At 41.2% G+C, this 23,206-nt stretch overlaps 2 protein-coding genes across 5 annotated transcripts in view; one reads left to right on the plus strand and one right to left on the minus strand.

Moving 5' to 3' along the window:
• The window catches only part of ANKDD1B (ankyrin repeat and death domain containing 1B), a 61,695-nt gene extending 43,430 nt beyond the window's left edge, over positions 1-18,265 (plus strand). The window contains exons 9-14 of the mRNA XM_059416645.1: positions 1,685-1,783; positions 4,669-4,767; positions 9,754-9,849; positions 14,000-14,201; positions 16,421-16,552; positions 17,438-18,265. Of these exons, the coding sequence (XP_059272628.1) occupies positions 1,685-1,783; positions 4,669-4,767; positions 9,754-9,849; positions 14,000-14,201; positions 16,421-16,552; positions 17,438-17,499 (690 nt within the window). The 3' untranslated portion in view covers positions 17,500-18,265. The remainder of the gene's footprint in view (positions 1-1,684; positions 1,784-4,668; positions 4,768-9,753; positions 9,850-13,999; positions 14,202-16,420; positions 16,553-17,437) is intronic.
• A 3,185-nt stretch (positions 18,266-21,450) lies between these two features.
• Positions 21,451-23,206, minus strand: part of POC5 (POC5 centriolar protein) — a 34,503-nt gene continuing 32,747 nt past the window's right edge. For all 4 annotated transcript variants that reach the window (XM_059418093.1, XM_059418094.1, XM_059418092.1 and 1 more), the window contains one exon: positions 21,451-21,843. In XM_059418093.1, the coding sequence (XP_059274076.1) occupies positions 21,700-21,843 (144 nt within the window). In that variant the 3' untranslated portion in view covers positions 21,451-21,699. The remainder of the gene's footprint in view (positions 21,844-23,206) is intronic.

The following is a 23,206-nucleotide window of genomic DNA, read 5'->3' on the forward strand; positions in this document are numbered from 1 at the left end:
TAGCATTATAAAAATATGTTCAATGTGTCTAAGTGGTTCTTATTATTAATATCTCTTTCCCTTGGATGCCTGGGTGGCTCAGTTGGTTAAGTAGCTGCCTTCAGCTCAGGTCATGATCCCAGCGTCCTGGATTCGAGTCCCACATCGGGCTCCTTGCTCAGCAGGGAGGCTGCTTCTCCCTCTGCCTCTGCCTGCCATTCTGTCTGCCTGTGCTCGCTCTCTCTGATAAATAAATAAAATCTTAAAAAAAAAAAAAAAAAAAACTCTTTCCCTTGAGCAACGCCACGCTCTGTCCTCATCACACCTGCCCTCACACACACGTGTACTCCCTGTCAGCTGCCTTGGCTCTCAGCTCTCCTACTGTTCACAGCCTCCCTGGATCTCCTGAATACCCTGCTCTTTCACACTTGAACCCCCCCTTCCCCCTGTCTCCTGCTGCCTTCCCTCCACCCTGACTGTCCCTCAGCTCACTCTCTCTCCCATCTCACCCCTTTCCCACACCTGTTTTTCTTTTTGGCTGCCTTCAGTACCCCTAGAGACATTTCCTTAGTGCATCCATAGGCCAGTGGCAGCTGGGTGGTGATGAAGCAGCAGGAGCCAAGTGAGTGATCTTAGAGGTAGTCATGACCTCCTGGGAAAGAATCCTGCCTTCGGGGTTGGCTTAGAGGGACTGGCCATGGGTGAGGCTGTAGGACAGGCATTTTAACCACAACTGAGGAAGAAAGGGGAGCAGGCTGGAGGGGCTTGGTGAACATCCTGGGGCTATATACTCTATATCCATGGGAGGGCTAACCATGAGAATGGTGCCCCTGGGTGAATGCAGCATTAGTCCCACAGAAAGCTCTAGGGAGAAAGAACTCTAAATCACATCAATTCAGGAAATGCTGAATGTGCATGGTTTTTCCTCCTTGTCGCTATTCCCACCATACCTTAGGTCTTGGAAGGCACTGAGAAGTCCTGCAGTTAAGCCTATTTCATATTTCTTATCATTTTTTAAAAAGATTTTATTTATTTATTTGACAGAGAGAGATCACAAGCAGGCAGAGAGGCAGGCAGAGAGAGAGAGGAGGAAGCAGGCTCCCGGCTGAGCAGAGAGCCCAATGCGGGGCTTGATCCCAGGACCCTGGGATCATGACCTGAGCCGAAGGCAGCGGCTTAACACACTGAGCCACCCAGGCGCCCCATTTCTTATCATTTTTATCTAAGTGAAAGTGTCAGTTCTTCAGGAAAGTTTTTTTCATCTTCAGAAAAGTTAGCAATCTGCCCATCCCAATATGCTCTCCTGGTACTCTCCTTTACCTCCAAAGCACTTTTCACAATTTATGTATTTATTTTGTGATTAAAAAAAATTAATATTTTCTTACCCCACTAGATTGGAAGATTCCTGAGAATGGGCCATGTTTACCACTAAATCCTTAGCTTCCTGAAAAGAGCCTGTCCCATAGTAGGTGTTCAGTGTATAGTTCCAGAACAAATGAGGGGGAGAGCTGATTGCTAGTGAGTGGTTTTGCTGTACAATCCTGGGATAGAAATAGTGCTGAACACTTGCTATTGGCCTGATGCTGTGTTGGGCAGTTCCAGTACTAGGAGATTATCAGGACATCTCTATCAAAATGAATGCTTATTGTTCTGAATGATGTACCCAGAATCTTTTGGATTTGAAATTTTGTTTTTCTTTCTGCAGCTGAAGGACTCCCCTCTTCATTTAGCTGTTATCAACAACCATATCTCAGTTGTGAACAGCTTAATAAGGGCACAGCACGACGTTGACACCTTAAATCAGGTAAGCAAGATATATCAGAAACCTGAGTCTGTTTTCTTATAATTCAATGCGTTGTGTAGGTAAGGGTAGTTTTGAGCAAGTTAAAGTTACTTTAAAAATTTCCAAGTGGAATATATATGTTATCCTTTTTTTCTGTGACCCCCATTCCCACTTGCACACACGTACTTTTTCAGATGCACAACTGGGGTTCAGTTAGTGCATTCTTAACCTGTTTGCACTTAATAGGTCCAGCACCTCTGGTTGATAAACAGTAGCTCAGAGGTGGATTGCTAGCGGCTCTTTAAATCAAAAGCCACTCCCTCTACATGGAATATAACTGGCCAGTGGTAGCCCTTTGCCACAAGGAGGAAGCTTTGTTTCTATATTAGAGACTGTAAATGGTCTTCCTTTTACCCAAAGGCAAAAGAGACCTCTTGGAATTTAAAAAAAAAAATCACAATGAATTCAGTCCACTGGAGCAGAATCAAATGCCCCGTAAAAGGAATCCATCACTGGCTGGAAATGGAAATGCTGAGGTGGAAGATTAAGAGGATGGGAGTGGGCACTGTCTGAAACAGAGCCAACTCTGGGGCTGCTGCCTCTCCCAAGAGCTGTTGGAAGTAGGAAGAGAAACTCTATTTGGGGAGGAGCCCTTCTGGAACCCTGGGGACAGATGAGAACTCTGGACATGTCTTGCTTTTCTGACTGCCTCTACCTAGAGAAGCCTCTGCTGGGCCCTGAGAGGAGGGAGCAGCCAGATCCGGGGCACATGCTTGTCCTAAGCTGCTGGGTGGCCCTCAGCTTCTGTCCGGGGAACCAGAGCCTCAGGTCTTTCCAGTCACCTCCATCTCCAGCCTACCTGTTCCTTTGTGCGGGAGCAGAATGGAGACTTACCTGCACTTCCATTCCTTCCCCCCGGCCCCCCAATGGATCTTCCTCCCTGTGTTTCATGATCACAAATGTTTGGGGGAGTTGGGGGAGGACCTTTTTGTTATTATATATGCTTATGTGTTTGAATCTGCTAATGACTCAAATATTTACAAATGAGCAGAATCTTTGCTCCATACACAGAACTTACACATGATTTTGGTTTTACCAGAATTGGCTAAATTCATTCCAGAGAAGGATGGTTTATTATTCTGCACCCCCCGTTATAGAATTAGACTTTTTCATTTCAGTTTTATGTTAGATTGAGAATACACTCAATGTATAACAATAAGAAAACATAAATAAGGTAAAAATTCCCATTTGTTTGTAATTCCCCCCAAGGAAGGACAATCTTGTTAACATTTTAGTTCATTTCCTGCCTTTTAGACTTAAAACAGTATCGTCGCAATGAAATTTTATTGGTATTTAATGTGTGGCACTTGTATCTCTGTTCCGTGTTGGTATAGACCTTCGATAGTTTGTCATCGTAAGTGTGATGTTTCTGATGAGCCCCCAGAGGGGCACATTGCCATCCAAAAGTGATTCTTTAATAAATGCTTTCTGATATTAATTATGCTAATGGCCCGAGCAAGTCGTCCAGTGCTCTGGTTGGAGGAGTATTGAGCTAGATGCTGTGGCCCAGTTGTGTGACTCTGGGGAAATTGCTTCCTCTATCTGGTTCAAGGGTTGGGCTAGACCATAAATAGCGTACTAATATTTTTTTAAAAGATTTTATTTATTTATTTGACAGGCAGAGATCACAAGTAGGCAGAGAGGCAGGCAGAGAGAGAGTGGGGGAAGCAGGCTCCCTGCTGTGCAGAGATCCTGATCTGGGACTTGATCCCAGGACCCTGAGATCATGACCTGAGCTGAAGGCAGAGGCTCAACCCACTGAGCCACCCAGGCGCCCCTCAGTACTAATATTTTAGAATTATCTGCACATTAGCGTATCCCTTCAGTGAAAGGTTAAAGTGGGTGACTTTCTTGTGATTTTGTCTTTTTCTTTGAAACACTGTTATCCTCTTGGTAAGAAAGTGATTACCCCAGAAAGAAATTTAACCATTTCTAAATGTAAAGTTCATTGGCATTAAGTACATTCACATTGTTGAGCAACCATGGCCACCATCCAATTCCAGAACTTTTCCATCTTCCCAAACTGAAACTCTGTATTCTTTAAACACTAACTCCCTAGTCTCCCTTCCCCACAAGTCCTGGTAACCACCATTCTACTTTCTTGTCTCTATGAATTTGATTATTCTAGTATCTCTTATTGAAATTATTTTTTAAAAATAGTTTTGAATTGTTGCCTACTATCCAGCATGTGGATTTACCATAATTTATCAAACGAATCTCCTAGTGAAACATGCAACTTCCTTTCAGCTTCTCACTGTTAAAAATAACACTGTAGTGAATGTCCCCTGTACCTATGTAAAAATATAATCTTGGGGCACCTGGGTGGCTTAGTCAGTTAAGCGTCTACATTTGGCTGAGGTCATGATCTCAGGGTCCTGGGATTGAGCCCTGAGTTGGACTCCCTGCTCAGTAAGGAGTCTGCTTCCCCCTCTTCTCCTTCCCCCTGCTCCTGTGCTCTCTCTTTCTCTCCCTCTCCCTCAAATGAATAAATAAAATCTTTTAAAAATTTTTGAAAAATAGGGGTTCTCGGGTGGCTCAGTGGGTTAAAGCCTCTGCCTTCGGCTCAGGTCATGATCCCAGGATCCTGGGATCAAGCTCCGCATTTGGCTCTCTGCTCAGTGGGGAGCCTGCTTCCTCCTCTCTCCCTCTGCCTATTATGATCTCTGTCTGTCAAATAAATAAATAAAATCTTTAAAAAAATTTTTTGAAAAATAAAAATGTGATCTTAGTTTATCTTCCCTTATGCCCATATAGGACACCTCTGCATTCCCTGTGTCTTTTGATTATGCAAGCTTTTTCCCCTCCTTAATGTGTTTAGATTACATTTTTGAAATTTCTCATGGCAGAGGCGGCAAACTCCCTTGCATGTTGCTGCTGATCTTGGCAATGTGGAACTAGTGGAAACCTTGCTGAAGGCAAGATGTGACCTGAAGATTGTTGATAAGGTAAGTTCATAGTCTTTACCGTGTTCAGCGGAGATGGTCATGCAGAGCTCCCTGTTGTCTGTAACCCTCGAACGGCAGCCTTACTTAGCACACCCCTTGTGAGTCGGACACACATGAGAGAAACCGTGTGTCCAAACAGTCAGTAGAACATCCTGATTTCGATTGAATCGTGTAAGTAAGATATTTTACCCTGAGTAATAAAACAGGTATTTTTAAAAATTAAAATTATTTATTAATCTTTGGGAAAGATGGTAGATTCACTTGGTCCAAAAATTAGAAAACATAATCAGTAAAGGTTTTACAATAAAAATGAGCCCCCCCCCCGACCCTAGTTATCTGGGTTCCAGACTACTCTGACCATACAGATCTATTGTCAAAATTTCTTTGTTCTTTCCAGTTTCTTTACACATAAATAAGCAAACATAAATATATTATACTCTTACCATATTGCTGCATCCTTTTTACATTGTGGTGATGTACTTCTCCATGCTATCCTGCATTTAGCTTTTCTTCTTTAAGTATATAAAGTGGAAACTGTTCCATATTAGTACAAGGAGAGTTTCTTCATTCTTCTTTATATAATGTCCATTATGGCATGGACATGTCATAATTTGTTTTGTTCTCAGTGGATGGGCATTTAAATTGTTCCTAAGCTTTTGCTGTGACCGAGCTGCAGTGAACAAACATACATATGTCTAAACTTGTTCTTACTTAAAAATTCTTTAATTGTAAAATAAATATAACATAGAATATATCATCTTAACCATTTTTAAGTGTATGGTTCTGTAGCGTTAAATCTATTCACACTGTTACGCAGCCAATTTCCAGAACTTTTTCATCTTGCCAATCTGAAACTCCAAACAGCAACTCCTTGTTTCCTCCTCTTTCCCCAGCCCTGGCAACCACTGCTCTATTTTCTGTTTCCACGAATTTGACTATTCTGGGTACCTCATGTAAATAGAATCATACAGTGTTTGTCATTTTGTAACTAGCTAAGTTCATGTAGCATAATGTTCTCAAGGTTTATCCGTGTTGTGGTGTGTGTTAGACTAGCTTTCCTTGTAAGGATGAATGACACTCCGCTGTGCAGAGAACACATTTCGTGTATCCTTGCATCTGTGGATGGACATTGGGTTGCTCCCACCTTTAGGGCATTGTGTAGATGCCCAAAGAAAGACAACTTTGATTATGCAAGTTTTTTCCCCTCCTTAATGTGCTTAGATTTTTTAAAAAATCTTTTTTTTATTTTTAAAGAAAGACAACTTCATTTCTCTCAAGTAAACAGTAAGCTGGGCTCCATGTCAGGAGGATTGCAGGGTGGACATCTGCTAGGTTCCAGTTTACTGAAAAGCATAAACACAGGAGACTGAGGTGTGGCAGTCCTGTTAGGTGCTCACACACGTGCACCTTGTTTCAGTCCTCACATCTCTGTGAGGTGGGCAAAATTATCCCAGTTTTGAAGAGATTTCTATGATATCAAGGGTCATGTGCACAGTAAGACATAGAGCTAAGCTTCAAAGCCAAGGCTGCTTGGTTGTCCAGCGCTTTCCCACAGCTGTGAGCAGAGCTGACTGCTTCTGAAACTGGCCGCTTTCCCCTTTCTTGTGTTCACCCAAACTCTTCATTAGCTCCACACATCTTTAATACCTAGTGCATGCGGGGTTCATCCTATGTCCTCTTTCAGAATCTTTTTTACATGTTACATTTGTGGGACTTGGAGTACTGATGTGTTATTTTACTTTTCTCTAGAGGTCAGTTTTTAAAGTTATCATGAAAAGTAATATAAGCCTACTGTGCATGATCTGGAAAACAGAAGCATATGGAAGGAAAACGCAACCACCCAGAACTCGTCACATAGGTGGCATTCTACCACTTTCGCCATTGTGACTCCTTACCATCCCTTAACATTTAGCTTTGGTATTAACATTTCCCATTTGTATTTTCCTGTGCTTTCTTGTCCCACTTTTTTTCACTTTCTCATTAATACTTAACTCCTGTGGGACACCTACCCCTTATGGGTAAAGACTGTCGCATTGGAAAGGGAATTCAGGCTGGGTCCCCAGTGCTCGTGGACTGGATGTTCAGGTAAATACCATCAGTGCTGCAACTTGACTCATAATTTGATTTTCCCGTTTTTTTTCTTCTCCGCCTCCCTCTTTCTTCTCTGGGCCTGGCACATGGTTGGCCCCCAATACCTATTAATTAATAAAAACTACCTTTTCTACTTATTCCCACAAGTTTTACCACAAGTAAGTTTACTTACTCCCACAAGTAAGTTTTCTACTTACTCCCACAAGTTTTGTAAGAGTGATTCAGACTGTGGATGGGAAAAAAGGAGCCAGGGTTTGGTGTGAATGACTTTCCCAGAAACATGTTCTCTCAGTCTGAGGTGTCCCCAAGCTCCTGGAGGCCTTCCCACACTCAACAGCAGTTTTATCTGGGTTTCCACTCCAGGGCACACTCCCTGGGAAGGTTTTCCTAGGTACTTGGTAACACTGGCTTCAGAATGCTGCCTTCCCACAGAAGGTGGTGGGTGATTCATGGTGATTCCAATGGCTTCTTAAGCCAGAATTTAGGTAGCATGCAATGAGAGACTTGCTAACTGCCTGCACAGTATACTTCTTCCTAATTTCATTACTGTGTCATTTGACTAGAAACTGGTAAATATCATCCCTGACCTTCTGGCCCACCTGGGTGTTATCACCTTCACTAACAGCCGGATCATTTGGGTTGGTAGGAGTTGTACTTGCTCAGCCATGTGAGGGAATTAGTGGGATAAATTGCTGGATCCTTAAGCAGAGAAGCATGGGTTGCTAAGAACTTTTTCTGGGGTTATTTCTGACATTCATTTTGATTATCTTCAGGACCCCTGAGCAAATTTTTAATGTGCCATTTAAAAGATAGATGAAAACCACCATCTTTTGCTTAGGAAAAAAAAAAAAAAGTATAGATGTGTAGGTTGTGCACTGCATAAAATCTAGGGGACATTGCTTGTAAAGCTGTGTGCTGTAGCTTTGAGCTATATCCATCTTGACAAAGGTGTGCCTTTTGTAATTTGTAAAAGATGCCAGATGGGATCCCAGGCCACTCATGCCCAAAATCATGTTCAGAATATCCTTTATTGCTCATTCCATTTGGTTAAGTTTCCAATCCCTCACCCTTGATTAGAGGCCATATAATAGAGAAAAATTCTTGACAGGAATCCAAGTGAGCTGAATTCTGTACTATGAATTAGTAGTTTTGTCATGGATGCTATTATTCTCTTTTTAAATTAACATATAATGTATTATTTGTTTCAGGGGTACAGGTCTATGAATCATCAGTCTCATATAATTCATGATGCACACCATAGCACATACATTCCTCAATGTCCATCACCCAGCTACCCCAGCCCTCCCACGACCCTCCCCCCACAGCAGCCCTCAGTTAGTTTCCTGAGATTCAGAGTCTCTTATGTTTTGTCTCCCTCTCGGTTTCATCTTCTTCATTTTCTCCCTCTTTTACCCTATGATCCTGTGTCTTATTTCTCAAATTCCTCACATCAGAGAGATCATATGATAATTGTCTTTCTCTGATTGACTTATTTCACTTAGCATAATACCCTCTAGTTCCATCCACATTGTTGCAAACAGCAAGATTTCATTTTTTGATGGCTTCATAATATTCCATTGTATATATGTACCACATCTTCTTTATCCATTCATCTGCTAATGGACATCTTGGCTCTTTCCATAGTTTGGCTCTTGCGGACATTGCTGCTATAAACATTGGGGTGCACATGCCCCTTTGGATCACTGCATTTGTATTTGTAAATACCTAATAGTGCAATTTCTTTGTTGTAGGGTAGCTCTATTTTCAACCTTTTTAGGAACTTCCATACTGTTTTCCAGAATGGTTTCACCAGCTTGCATTCTCACCAACAGTGTAAGAGGGTTGCCCTTTCTCTGATGAATGCTATTATTCTTTTTTTTTTTTTAAGATTTTATTTATTTATTTGAAAGACAGAGATCACAAGCAGGCAGAGAGGCAGGCAGAGAGAGGAAGGGAAGCAGGCTCCCCGAAGAGCCAAGAGCCTGATGTGGGGCTTGATCCCAAGACCCTGGGATCATGACCTGAGCCGAAGGCAGAGACTTTAACCCACTGAGCCACTCAGGTGCCTGAATGCTATTATTCTTAATGAGATCCAGCAATTTCTGTCTTTTACCTACTCTCCATAGCACATGGCTTCAACTTCTTGGTCTAAGACAGCTGTTCAAGCTCCTGCCATCATGTCAGCATTCCACTCAGGAAGAGGAGGAAAGGAAGGAGAATAACATCCTTCCTTTCTTTAAAAAATACTTTCCAGAAGTTGCATTTGCCACTTCTTTTATATAACAGAATTTAGGTAACATATTTAAGTGCGAGGGTGGCTAGGAAATGTCTGGAGTGGCCAAATGCCTAGCTAGAATCAGGAGGTCTCTTCCCATAAAAGAAGGAAAAGACTATTGGGGGAAGGAAGCATGGCATATTGACCAAAGTCTCAACCACAGGTAGAGTCAGACCTGAAGAGAAAAGTGTGTGACCATATTATTTATTTGCTGAGGACTCCCTCGTGCAGCGAGCCAGGGGGACCCCTGGGGATCTTGGAGACATGTTTGGGTTCTCATTGATAGAGCATGTGTAAAATATCATCTGCTGATGGTTGGTCCCTAAACCCAAATATTTTCCCCTGCCCTGTTGCCACAGCATCTGACACTTTCAATACCTAGCATCTCTTAATTACCATGTGCCATGCACAGTCCTAAGGGCTTGATATGCACTATCACATTTGCCCCTCACCAGTACACCATGGGGTTCTTTGAGACCTAGGGAAGCCAAGGACTGGCTCAAGCTCCCAAGTGCAGGGAAGCAGTTGGATCAGGATTTGAATGCAGGTCCCTCTGTTCCAAAATTCGAGCTCCTAAACACTTTACCATACTGCCTGACACTTTCATTTTTAACTTTTAGCAAGGGAAGACTGCCCTGGCCGTGGCCTCCAGGAGCAACCACAGCCTTGTTGTGGACATGATCATTAAAGCAGAGAGATACTATGCCTGGAAAGAGGTAAGGAAGCATGATGCCAGCTTAGCTGTGGCTCTTCTGCAACCACCATCTTCTTATGGGTAGTGTGGGGTTTGTGTTATTTTTTCTGCTCTAATGGGAGGGTCCTGGTCAGTGCAATTATAACAGTCCCTTTGGCCTGTGCTGCTCCATTCATGGAATGAACAGCTGCTGCTTCCTCCCTTTGCCAGCATCAGTAGTCAGAACTGAGGTGTGCAGAGCTCATTGGGCTAAGCAGGCTGGTCAGGGCTAACGGGCTTAGCATGCTTGCCCTGCATGGTTGGCTCCCAGGTTGTGCCCTCTGTCACGGAGTCTCTGGCTCTGCTACTTTGTGGAAGTTCTCAAACCCACATTCTAATGAGTGATAACAAAGTTTATGTTCATGGCTCTGCTGTTTTCTACCCACCCCTTCTGGCTGTCACTCAAGTGTCCTATGATAGTCACAAAAACCTTATTCATTTTGAGGACACAGAAGTCTTGACTCCAAGACATTCTCTGTCCCTTTTTCATTATTATTTCCTCTGATAGCTACCATACATGCAGCTTCTCAACAGCAGGCCTTCCCTCCAACATCAAAATCTAAGCCCTCAGACAGGATTTGCATTATTGGGCAACACCTTCAGTTTCTACTTTCGGTTATTTCCATCCTAAGCTGAATGGCTCCCCTAGTCTAGTAGGTTGGTGCCAGAATTCAGGTCTTAACCCTCATGTGTTTACCCTGAGGAGACTCAGGCCTGGTTTGCTGTCTAATTTATCAATCTGTGAAATTTCCCTTAAATCTCTAAGGCAAAGTGCATTGATTTGCCTCTTCCTTGCTCACAATCCTATTTAATTGGCTCAGGGGTCCTGATATATATATTTGGATGATATGACATATATATTATTTAAAGGCCACACCATCCTCCTCAAACTTTTCTTACTTGCCTATAAAACATTTTTGTGACCATTAGAAATGCTTTCTCTCTCCTCCTCCTACTTGATTTCTATTCCTCCTGCTCCTTCATTTTCTTCCTCTTGGCCTTAGCTTCTTTCTCCTTTTCTTAGATCATCACTGCATTTGACTGAAGGTAATTTTCCCAACTTCTACCTTTTCTCTTGCTTCTTAAATGACTGTTTTCACATTTTCTTTGAAAATAGAAATAGTCATTGGTTCTATTTTTAATGTTTTAATGCTGCTAGCATTTTTAGATTCTTTTTCCTAGAGGAGAATAAATTACTTTCCACCAAATGAATAAGCTCTTTTTCCTAACAAATCTTTAAGATGTGAGAGTTAGATGAACTTTGAGAATCCTATGCAATACATAAATGGATAAAGGAGACTCTCCGAAATGTGAGCATTGTTAACCTGAATGACAACTGGGGACAGACATCTGGAGTGGGAGGAAGCCTTGTTTTTAAATATATATATTTTTAAATGTTTTAAACCAAATTTATTAAAGATTTATTCATTTATTTTAGAGAGAGCATGTGGAGGGGAGGGGAAAGGGGAAGAGAAGGGAGAAACCCAAGCAGACTCTGAGCTAAGGGCGGCTCAGTTCCAGGACCCTGAGATCACAACCTGAGCCAAAATCAAGAGTCGGCTGCTTATGGGGCGCCTGGGTGGTTCAGTGGGTTAAAGCCTCTGCCTTCGGCTCAGGTCATGGTCTCGGGGTCCCGGGATCCCGGGATCGAGCCCCGCATTGGGCTTCTCTGCTTGGCGGGTAGCCTGCTTCCCTCTCTCTCTCTCTGCCTGCCTCTCTTGTCTACTTGTGATCTCTGTCTGTCAAATAAAAAATAAAAAATCTTAAAAAAAAAAAAAAAAAAAGAGTCGGCTGCTTAAACTGACTGTGCCACCCAGGTACTCTTATTTATTACTTACTTTAAGTTCACTTTGTTCATTAAACAAACCTATCCCCTGATTTTTAAAAAACCAAATGCATTTATTATTATTTCAAATTCTCTTTGTATATTAAACAAGTTTCTATTCTGGCCTAATATAAAATGATTCCTAATAAAGAACATCAGAGAGAGGACTGACATTTCCTCTCTTATATCCATCATTAAATCCAGTGGTTAAGAGGCAAATGGGAAGCTTCCTAAAATCTGGCTCGTGGTATTTTAATTTCCACCACTTTTGGCACGTGATACTTCTACAAATATTTCAGTGTTTGGCAGAAAAACTATTAATACTTCCATGAACTGTTGAAAAAGACCTGGGCTTTCCAAATTGATGACCCTTTCCTCTGGAATCCTGAAGGACCACCCCAACCCAATCCTGGAATGCAGAGCATGTGTGTTTCTCAAAGAACTAAAAATGCTGTGGTGCAAAGGTTGATGCATTTTGCAGTTCTTCCCTCTACCTTGTGGTGTTTCAGATTTTGTTCTTGTTGGAATCCTCATTGTTTCATGAGAGGGAATGAAGAGAAAAGGAAAAAGTGGAGGGGCCATGGCTCCCATGGCTTCCAAATTTGTTGGATCCCCCACCCTCAGCCTTTCCGCTTTCAGGACTCCCTGGGAGTTAGGCACTGTGGGAGTAAAGCTAAGGGTAGGACAGAGAAGACCCCGTATTTTACAACCTCTGAAACAATCACAGGTAATTTATACCTCCTGTTATAGTCCAACTTCTGTTCAGAGTTTCAGATACTAGAGAAAAGACTGGCCTGTTTGCTTGGGCATGCTTCCCAGGACATTGTAGACCTTCCAGAGGAGCTCACCGATGCTGTGAAAGACACAAGCTGCTCTGTGACTGGGCTGAGGTGCAAGGCCCACCATGTTCTTCCCAGGGGTTTTGACAACCAGGTGTCCATGTCCTCTTATTCCACTTCCTGTTCCAGCATGGACTCCTCCCTTGTTGTTCAGATTATCTTTCACTAAGATTCACTTTTAATTAAGGACAAAAACAGGAGTTATCATATATAAAAAAAAAAAAAAAAAAAAAAAAAAAAAAGGAGAATAGATAGGAAGTCCCAATCCTCGGGCTGTGTGTTCTGCGTGTCCTTAACCGATCTGCAACCTCCTGAAGGAGGATAATCTGGAGACCTGATAGCGTGTACGACAGGTGCAGTGCTAGGAAACCATGACACCTGCTTTCACTTTGAGATTTTTCTCCAGTTTCTTTGGCTGGATTCTGCAGAAGGGACAAAAGGAACCTTTGAAAACTGAGAAAACAAGCTATCAGTGCACAGTGCATTTGGACTAAGCCTGGCTGCAGTGACTTGAAACTAAATGGTATCGACCCCTGTCGTCTCCATTCTTTTGGCTCCCAGAGTTAGACTTCTGCTTTGCTCTCCTCACACCAGAGAGCAGGATAAATGGAGGGACCAGCTTTAGGGTCTTATTAAGAGTATATCCAGGGGCGCCTGGGTGGTGCTTAGTGGGTTAAAGCCTCTGCTTTCAGCTCGGGTTGTGATCTCAGGGTCCTGGGATCGAGTCCCACATTGGGCTCTCTGCTCAGCAGGGAGCCTGCTTCCTCCTCTTTCTCTGTCTGCCTCTCTGACTACTTGTGATCTCTGTCTGTTAAATAAATAAAATCTTTAAAAAAAAAAAAGAGTATATCCAATCTGGGCTGAAACTTTGATATGAGAAAATCAAACAGACAAAAGAACAGGGGAGGGGCACCTCAGCTGGTTAAGTGTCTGCCTTCCGCTCAGGTCATGATCCTGATGACCCAGAACCCCAGGGTTGTAGGATCATGCATCAGGCTTTCTGCTCAGCGAGAGCCTGCTTTGCCCTCTCCCTCTGTCTAGCACTTTGACTACTTGTGCTCTTTCTCTGTCAAATAAATAAATGAAATCTTAAAAAAAAAAAAAAAAAAAAGAACAAAGGGTACTGGTTGAAAGTAAGCCTTCAAAGGTACATACATATGTTATTGTGATATTTCCTTAGCCGAGGCAACCCCTCTGTTTTCTTGTGGGGTGAATAAATATCAGAGGCTGGGATAGAAGCATGTAACATGGCAAAAGCCCTCATGTTTCCTGTGTCAGATAGTACTCAAGCTTTTTATTTCAGACATTTATCTCCATTGTTATCTTAAATGACAAAAATGTCAGATAATACTGACATCATAAGTCTTGGTTACCACCTTACCAGTTATATCTGAAAAACTGTATACATACCATGAAATAAGGCAATAAGCAGAAAATGAAATCATCTGATGTAGTTATCTTTAATTTAGCAGCATGGTGAGAACATCAGGGACCCATCAACCAGATTTACTTTGACATTCAAGCAAGATCACAGTTTAGAGACCAGACATATTCGCAGTCTTCTCTGGAAACTGGCTTACCAGCAGCTTAAGGCCAACGAGTGGCAGAGGCTGGCCCGTTCCTGGAACTTTACAGATGACCAGATCAGAGCCATTGAGGAGCAGTGGACAGGTGAGCATGGCTTAGATGTGGACAGGAAGGAACAGCAGTTCTTCTTGGTGGCAGATCTTCCAAGTAAGTGGTTGGTGCTCACAATAAGCAGCAGACAAGGGCCCAGGAATTGGGACAGTTAGCTTAGGACCACAAAGACTGAGAACTTTGACCACAAAGACTGAGAACTTTGCAAACCATGAATGTTCGTGGACTCTGCAATAAACTAAAGTTTGCAAAGGATAATTAACGAGCCATTTGGAAAGTTGGCATTTAGCCTTTAGGGAAATGAAGTTTCCCAACTGAATAGGTGCTAGGGAAGCAAGGACTTAACAGCTTGTCCCTAGGAAACCAACCTCTTCTAGTGTTCCTTGAGATTGTCTTGGGGTGAAAATGTTCATTCTCTAACAAAAGGCTTACTGTTTAGTGCTTCCACTCCAGGTCCTCCCTTAAGCCACATCTGGGTATAGAATTCTTATAGGATGCAGTCTCGAGTGAGACCACCTATCCCATGAGAGATGCGGGACACAGATTCAGGGCTCTCCTGAGAAGATCCCAAGCCATGGAGTCAATTCAGCCAGACTCCAGCTGTCAGAATTAGTGAAGTCAGGTCAGCTGGAGTCATTAGCTTTGCTTTTTTATGATTTGACCAAAACCTGGGAAATACATAAAGTTTATTTGGCATTAATCAACTAATTAGCTTTAAAAACAAGGAAACAGATCCTTTTCTTGGCAAAACATTCTATCCAGAGCACTTTCCTTACATGGATATTATGAGATGTGAACAAGTCCCTATTCAGGAGCTGATCCGCATTATTGATAGCTGGGACTGTAGATGGCAAAATCCCAGCCCAAGAACACATGCCATTCACACCACATACAATTATGGCACTTTTAATAGCTAATTCAATGGCTACATTATGGAGAAGATAATGCATCAAAAATGTTGAATATTGACTATAGTTTCTGAAAAGATTTCTTTTTTACTGTTTTCTCCTTTTTCACTAATTAGGCATTTGGCATTCTATGACGTTTTTAAGAGAATTTAGTTGCCTTATGGAAATCTCTCTTGACCTAAAGAAATGATTTGAAAATGCAGTGTGTCTTCAGAGTACCTGCCAGCAGGATAAAGGCGATTTTAAGTGTTTTAGCCAAACAATGTGGAGTGCCTAGTGTGTGTTTAGCTCTCCAGGTGAGGGATGCAACTGCTCTAGGAGCCAAGGTACATTATTTGGTGGAATTTATAATCTAGTTGGCATGATAACGGCAACATTCATAATCCAGATACAATCCAGGGTTAATGGTTCTGGCACTAAGGAGTTTGTGGGCTTAATTTTAAGCAAAGGAGTGACACGTTGATTGTGCTACTGAAGAATGTTTGGCAAGGGCAAGATTAGGAAAGGAACAGGATTCACCTAAGAGTACATTCTTTATGGTTACAGTTCACTCTCCCTGCAACACCTGCTTCTTTAAGTCTGTCCAGCAAGCTTCCTCCCTAGAGCCCAGGCCCTCCTTCTGTGGTATCTGCCGGCTCCCACACACAGTGGCTACAACTAGGAGCCTGTTCTGTGTTCTGTTCTGTGTTCTGCCTGTTCTCTCACAACAGGAGAGAACAGGAGTTGCGAGAGACACATCTCAGCTCAGCACTTCCCCCCAACATCTCTCTGGGCTTAGGTATCCAGTGAATAATCTTGGTCCAGGGGATGCATACTTCCACCAGAAACTGGAGTGGCAGGCTGGTACACATTTGCTGCTCAAAGTGTGGTTAACAGACAGCAACACCAGCATCTGAGTGATTAAAAGTGCAGATCCTAACCACAGACTGACTGCATGAGACTCTCTCCATTGTAATAGGATTTCTCATTCTCACACTTTGCGTGTGAGAAATGGTGGTAGATAGCAGTGCCACGTGAATGCTGAAGGAGAGCTCCCCATCTCGTTCAGATTGTTCCTTACCATCGGGCAGGGACTCAGCTGCTTCATGTCTTACCTGCTCCTTCAGTCTGTGTCAAGCACAGCAGGTGCAAGACAAGTGCTGGAGTGAATCCAAACTTTGGTCACCCTAAAGCAGTTCCAGTGAGGGGAACTGGAAGGGCTTTCATCCACTGGCCTTTTTATCTGACAGCCATCAGAAGAGTTAGTACTAGGCAACCACAGTCATACAGAAAATTCAGTGAGAACCAAGATCACAATAAAAAGCATATGGTGTTTTGCCTCTTAACTCTGTGTACTTGGCATAGGGAAGGGAAGTTTCCGTGAACACGGCCACAGGGCTCTGCTCATCTGGCTGCATGGGACCCTGATGACACAGGCCACTCCAGTCAAACATCTGTATGAAGAGCTGATACGCGCAGGCTTCCCAGAACTAGCTGGTGAGTTGGTTTTCAAGACAGAAGCTCCTTCTCCCTTCAAATGGTTGGGGGACAGCCAGCAGAAATAATACTGTCCGTTAACAGTGGCAGTCCCAATCTGATGAGAACAGTGGCTCATAAATAATCCACAGCTCCTCTGGTGAGTGACTCTGTCAGTACTGAGCCCACCTTAGCCTGGTGGTTCTCAGCATGACCCCCCTGCTGGGCATTTGAAAAAGTGGGGGAGGATTTCTGTTGATGTGAATGTGTGGCAGGGTGTGGAGGTGTGTGTGGCCTGTGGGGAGCAGGAGAGGGCAGGAATGCTAAGCCATCTCATAAAGTTAAAGGAGAGTTTCAAAACTCTCCTTGATAGTTTGATTGATAAATTAGGGGGTGTTAAAACTCTCATGTAATAATAACCATTTAAGCAAAATATAGGCATATCTGCCATTATTTTCACTGATGCAGTTTTACCTGAAGCTGAGCTTAAATGTCTGAATCATACCACTGAGCCAATACTCCGTTTCAAGAGATTGTGCATGGATGACAGCTCTTCCTGTGACATTATCTTCATAGCACTGGGATTGTTCCATCTACTTTAAATTTCTTTGTTTCTATAAGAGTATCTGTAAGAACTCTCGGGGGAGAGTAAGAGGCACTCCCCTGAAGTGGTGCAGGGATGTGCTCAGGAGCAAGACTGTGGGTCCGTACTTGACCTCCGGCGCTGACAGTGTGTGATCTTGAGCAAGTTCTACACCCTCATGGTAGCAGTTACCTCCTTTACTAACTAGAAAATTGCCTGTGTCAAAGAGTTGTTGGGGGATTAAGTGAGTCATAGGGCCTGGCACATAGTAAGTACTTAATAAATGTTAGCTTTAATAATAAATGTTATCTTGTTTTTTCCAGAAAAGATCCGTCGGCAAAAAAACGAAACAGACTCAAGGTCCAAGAAATGTGCAGTTTCATAGATGCCTAAAGGAATTGTATTTAATTGATTTTCCACTCAGCGTTTTCCTTTAAATTCAGTCCTTTAATGCCATAAAATTCTAGCAGTAGTATTGATTTTCAGCTATGACGATGGTGGTGACAGGAAGCTCTACCAGATGAAAAAATGGTAGTAGTACTTGCCAACTACAGAAATGAAAGGTCAGAAATTTTTTTTTTATTTTTACTTAAAGCAAATTGTATATGATTTTTGCCTTTCTGTCATTTGATGCAATATATGTCTAGGTTTTGCACATCTTTTTTTTTTTTTTTTTTTAAATGTTGGTAGGAGCAGCATCCCGGTATATGAAAAATCCAAAAGATTTAGAATAGACAGACATATTTTTTTCCTTTTTTTTCCCTTTTTTTTGACAGACATAGTTTTAATCATGGTTTGCCACTTAGAAAAAATTTTTTTATAAAGACAGAATGTATTATTAGCCCCAGGGGTACAGGTCTGTGAATTGCCAGGTTTACAACACTCCACAGCACTCACCATAGCACATACCCTCCCCAATGTCCATAACCCCACCATCCTCTCCTGACCCCCCTCCCCCCAGCAACCTTCCATTTGTTTTGTGACATTAAGAGTCTCTTATGGTTTGTCTCCCTCCTGATCCCATCTTGTTTCATTTATTCTTTTCCTATCCCCCAAACACCCCACGTTGCATCTCCACTTCCTCATATCAGGGAGATCATGATAGTTGTCTTTCTCCGATCGACTTATTTTGCTAAGCATAATACCCTCTAATTCCATCCACATCATTGCAAATGGCAAGATTTCATTTCTTATATAAAAAATATATATATATATATATATATATATATATATATATATATCACCTCTTCTTTATCCATTCATCTGTTGATGGACATCTAGGTTCTTTCCATAGTTTGGCTATTGTGGACATTGCCTCTATAAACATTGGGGTGCACGTGCCCCTTTGGATCACTATGTTTGTATCTTTAGGGTAAATACCCAGTAGTGCAATTGTGGGTCATAGGGTAGCTCTATTTTCAACTTTTTGAGGAACCTCCATGCTGTTTTCCAGAGTGGTTGCACCAGCTTGCATTCCCACCAACAGTGTAGGAGGGTTCCCCTTTCTCTGCATCCTCGCCAGCATCTGTCATTTCCTGACTTGTTAATTTTAGCCATTCTGACTGGTGTGAGGTGGTATCTCGTTGGGTTTTGATTTGTATTTCCCTGATGCTGAGGGATGTGGAGCATTTTTTCATGTGTCTGTTGGCCATCTGGATGTCTTCTTTGCAAAAATGTCTGTTCATATCCTCTGCCCATTTCCTGATTGGATAATTTGTTCTTTGGGTGTTGAGTTAAGCTCTTTATAGATTTTGGGTGTTAAGCTCTTTATAGATTTGGATACTAGCCCTTTGTCTGATATGTTATTTGCAAATATCTTCTTCCATTCTGTCAGTTGTCTTTTGGTTTTGTTAACTATTTCCTTTGCTGTGCAAAAGCTTTTGATTTTGATGAAATCACAATAGTTCATTTTTGCCCTTGCTTCCCTTGCATGGTTTGCGACCTATTAACTGTGATTCAAGTTTTCAGGATCTTCAGTTTCCTTCTTTATAAAATGGGGTAGTGTCTCACTCTTCCACAGCATTGAAGATCAAGGTTGAATGCCGGTGAATTGCCTAATCTCATGCCCACTGTATTGAAATCATCCACTGTTATTTCTCTTCACTGAGAAAACCTAGTTTTGGAAATTTACAGTTACTGTTGGCTTTAAATTACACATATGTGTAGAATATTGCTTAAAAAAGACCAGTAGTGTATACACCAATGTTTGCTGTTGTTTTTAAAATCAACAGCAAGGTGATTTTCATTTACTTTGTACTTTTTGGTACTTTCCAGGGTTTTTTTTGACAGCATGTAGTATTTTTATAATCTGAGAAAGTTATGAAATAAATATGAAATCAGATATCAAGTTATATCAGTTTATCTGCACCTATTCATTATAATTTAAGGCTCTCCATTTTCAAATTCTGATCTTAATTCTATAAGGCCAGAGATAAAATCCTGAGCAATATCAGTACAGTTATTCTATCATGAATTTATGGTTTTATATCTTTGTCTTATGCAGACTGTAAATGGCTCACTTACTTTTATAAATGTTTAAAATAGGTAATATATCCACATAAGTCCAAAAAGTTTTTAAGAAAGGTATTCAGTGAAGTCTTGTTCCTCTTCAGTATGGCTGGTTTCCACTGACCATGCTATTTGCTCCCTCTTTCAAAATCTGGGTAACCTCTTTATGCAAAAGTAAACAAATAGAATACATACTCTTACTGTGTAAGTGTTTTAGTTGTGGAATTTAACTTAGGCTAGCACTAATTATTTGCTTCCACCTTGGACAATATACAACTTCTAGAGCTTAAAGCTTAAAAATATGGTTATGATATTCTTAATTACAATATTCATGATATTCCTTTTAGTTTGTCCACATGGTTACGGCTTGGATATTAAAAACTATACCTAGTTGTCATCTAGGTTCCTCAAAAGGCACAGCCTGAGACCAAAGTCCATGAGTACTGTTTTTTAGGAGTGCAAATCCAAGGAAGCAAGACAGAAAAAGGGAGTGCAATGGGGAAGGTGGGTGAAATACCAAATTGGCTACCACTTGGTATGAAGAGTAACTGATCATCTGATTTCCAGGGTACTTTCTTCTGAGAGAAGGGATGGACTAGTATACCTCGGGGCAGTTCATACATTGGAGAAAGGAAGAACTGATCTGTTACCACAATGGGGTGTTAACTCTAGGCCGCATGAGTAGGCTCCAAGTGGAGTCTGTGGTCAGTTGGTGCATGGTGAAGTCCTAGCGAAGAGCATGCCCGAGGTATGGGTAGCACAAGAGGCACTGTTGGTTTGTGTTTGTTGTAACTCCTGATGCGCTGTCTGCCACAGTGGTAGCTGGACCAGAATTCACAACAGTGCTGCAAAAGAAGGATCTAATACTCTAAGACACAATACTCTAATTCTTTTATTCTTTAATTCAGAAAAGCCTTGGTGTGCCCTTTAGGAAATAGGGTATTTGCCTATCTCACATTTATTCTCATGTTCTATTACAAGGTGAGACAGTAAGAAAAACTATTTCCTATAATAAAGTTAGAGCACAGAGCTAGATCAATTTCAAAGTGAAACAGCCTTCTAATTAAGTCCATCCAATTCTGTTAAAGATGTGAAAATTGAGGCTATGGACAGATTCTTTAGAACTGACTTGTTTTTATGTAAGCCAGAGTACTTTGTGAAATAGGAGGGGTAGGTAGATCTGTTTCACAAGTGGTATCCTATGATTTATGACATTAAATGTCTGGCCCAAGATAACCCAGTCAGCCAGCAATAAAACCACTAGAAGCCTGGTCTTTCTTTCCTCAATCACTTTTACCCAGATGGTTTCCTCCACTGAAAAGTCTCTGCCCAGGCCTAGAAGCTTTGCTGAATTGCCCAGTGCTATACCCACTCCCATACGGCGATGTTTAGATGTTCAGAGAGAAAAAAGGTTCAATACCATACAGTTTCAGAAAGGCAAGAAAGAACATCAGAAATAGGATCATTCTAAGAAATACTCTTCATCAGAAATTTTTTTGATGTTTCTGTGTCTCTCTTTTTGTGCTAGCAAAAAAATCTTTCCCTTTTAACATTAAAATTATTCATAGATCTTACCAATTCCCATTTTTAATTGTAATGATCTTAGGAAAATGAAGACTAATATACCAACTTCACAGAAACTTTGTATTAAAGTGTCATTATTACTTTTTAATTTTAAAATAAAAATACCTTAATTCTATTTTAATATTTTTAGTAAAGTTCTCAGAGTTGACTTAGTAACACTGGAAATGATTGAGCCTTTTAGAAATAATGTTGAGAAACAGGATTTATATACTTTGATGATATAATCAGTGACCAGCTGAACCTATTAAAAAATTAAGTCATTTTTTAATTTAAAAAAGTTTTACTTAATCGTTTAAATTTAAAAAAAAAACATTAAAATAATCCTACATATATTACAAAGGATGGTATGGCTTGAAAAAGTCTCTTGTAATTTTGAAAAGATGAGCATGATGTATCCATGATGTTTTAAGAATATGAAATTTTAAAAATGAGAGACTTCTAATCCTTGGTAAAACCAAAAGAATTAAAAGATCTCAATATGTACATATTCATTTTAGTCAACCACTTTTATGGAATGGATGCTTGTGAGAGACTGGGTGTGAGTTGACCTGGTTCCGAGGGATCTAGAAGCTGAGGTACTACTTTCAGGATGAATTGTCCGGGGATACTTTGCTGCAGCAGCTTGAGGAATGGTTTGCTGAAAAGGTAAAAATCTGCTTTAACAATCCCATAAAATTACACATATTAAATACCATTTCATTATATATAATTTAACCAAACAAACATTTGTTAAGCATCCAGTAGATACATGCAGTTAAGTTGGTAAAGCAGTCATTGAAACAAATAAAATGTGGTTCTTAATCCATATGTTAGACTGATGTGCTCAACACCCACAGTTCAGTATCAGAGCCATATTCCAGAGGATCACAAAAAGAGCCACGGGTGTCATTCTTCAAAGAAGGCTCAAGTGGAATCTTGTAATGTTTATAGAGACCAACTACAGAAAGGGACTTTATGTGTTTGGAAGACACCATCCCTCTATTCTAACCAATTTTCTCCTCCCTGTTCCTGTTAACATATGGAGTTCAATCTCAGGGATGCCTGGTCCTTGTTCCAAACCAGAGTAAAGCACATCTCTTATATATCACCCTGGTTCACCTGGGAGCTAACTAAACCTTTTCCTATCATACAAGAGGAGATATTTCCAGAAGCCTGGTGCTCCTTAGTGTGGATTACAACTTTCTATACAAATAACTAGACATTGAGGAAATATGGTGAGAGGAGGATACCCACACCATATCAGAGCTCAGGGGAACATCTTGGACCCAAGCACCGAAGCATTAGAGTCAGTACACAATCGACTTCATTTGTCTATACAAGTATATATTACATGCATTCATATGTATAAAATGTACAAGTTTAAGGATTTCCTCTATTATACTGGATACAGCTTCTGAGTAGGCAGCAGTGGGACCTGTTATCCAATTCTCAGTCCACGTCACTGAGCAGTACATGTACATTCGTAGTACAGTCTTCCCCTTAGAAAAGTCATCCTTAAAATATCTGAAGCAAGATTATATGTACTTGATCAAAACATTCACTATGTATTTTAAAAACCCTTTACTTAAAAAACTTACTACAAAGGTCTTCATGACAGGTACTGCTTTAAGAGTTCCTCTTTAAGGAAATGGAAAAATGATTTTCTGTTTTAAGAGGTATTTTATATAAATGTTTCATTGTACATAAATAACTGGATAACCATTACAGATGGGGGAGATTCTTCCAGTTTCCATAACTAGTATGAAAATTTAGTTGCTAACCACCTAATCTGACCCCGTTAAAAGAGCTATTTCTCCTTGGGAAGGATGGGCAAGAGGAAATGTAGAAACAGATTCACCTTACCAGGGGCTGGTTTCATGATCTACAAAAATAGGGCAGAGAATCAAGTAGCACTAGGGACAAGCAATTAGCCAGCAGATGGGGCTAAAGTGTCAGAAATCCGACTACTGGTTTATTAGTAATAATTTTTTCTGGTAGTTACAGGTCTTGATTTTGGGGAG

Source organism: Mustela nigripes, chromosome 12 (genome assembly GCF_022355385.1).
Source record: "Mustela nigripes isolate SB6536 chromosome 12, MUSNIG.SB6536, whole genome shotgun sequence".
Taxonomy (NCBI): domain Eukaryota; kingdom Metazoa; phylum Chordata; class Mammalia; order Carnivora; family Mustelidae; genus Mustela; species Mustela nigripes.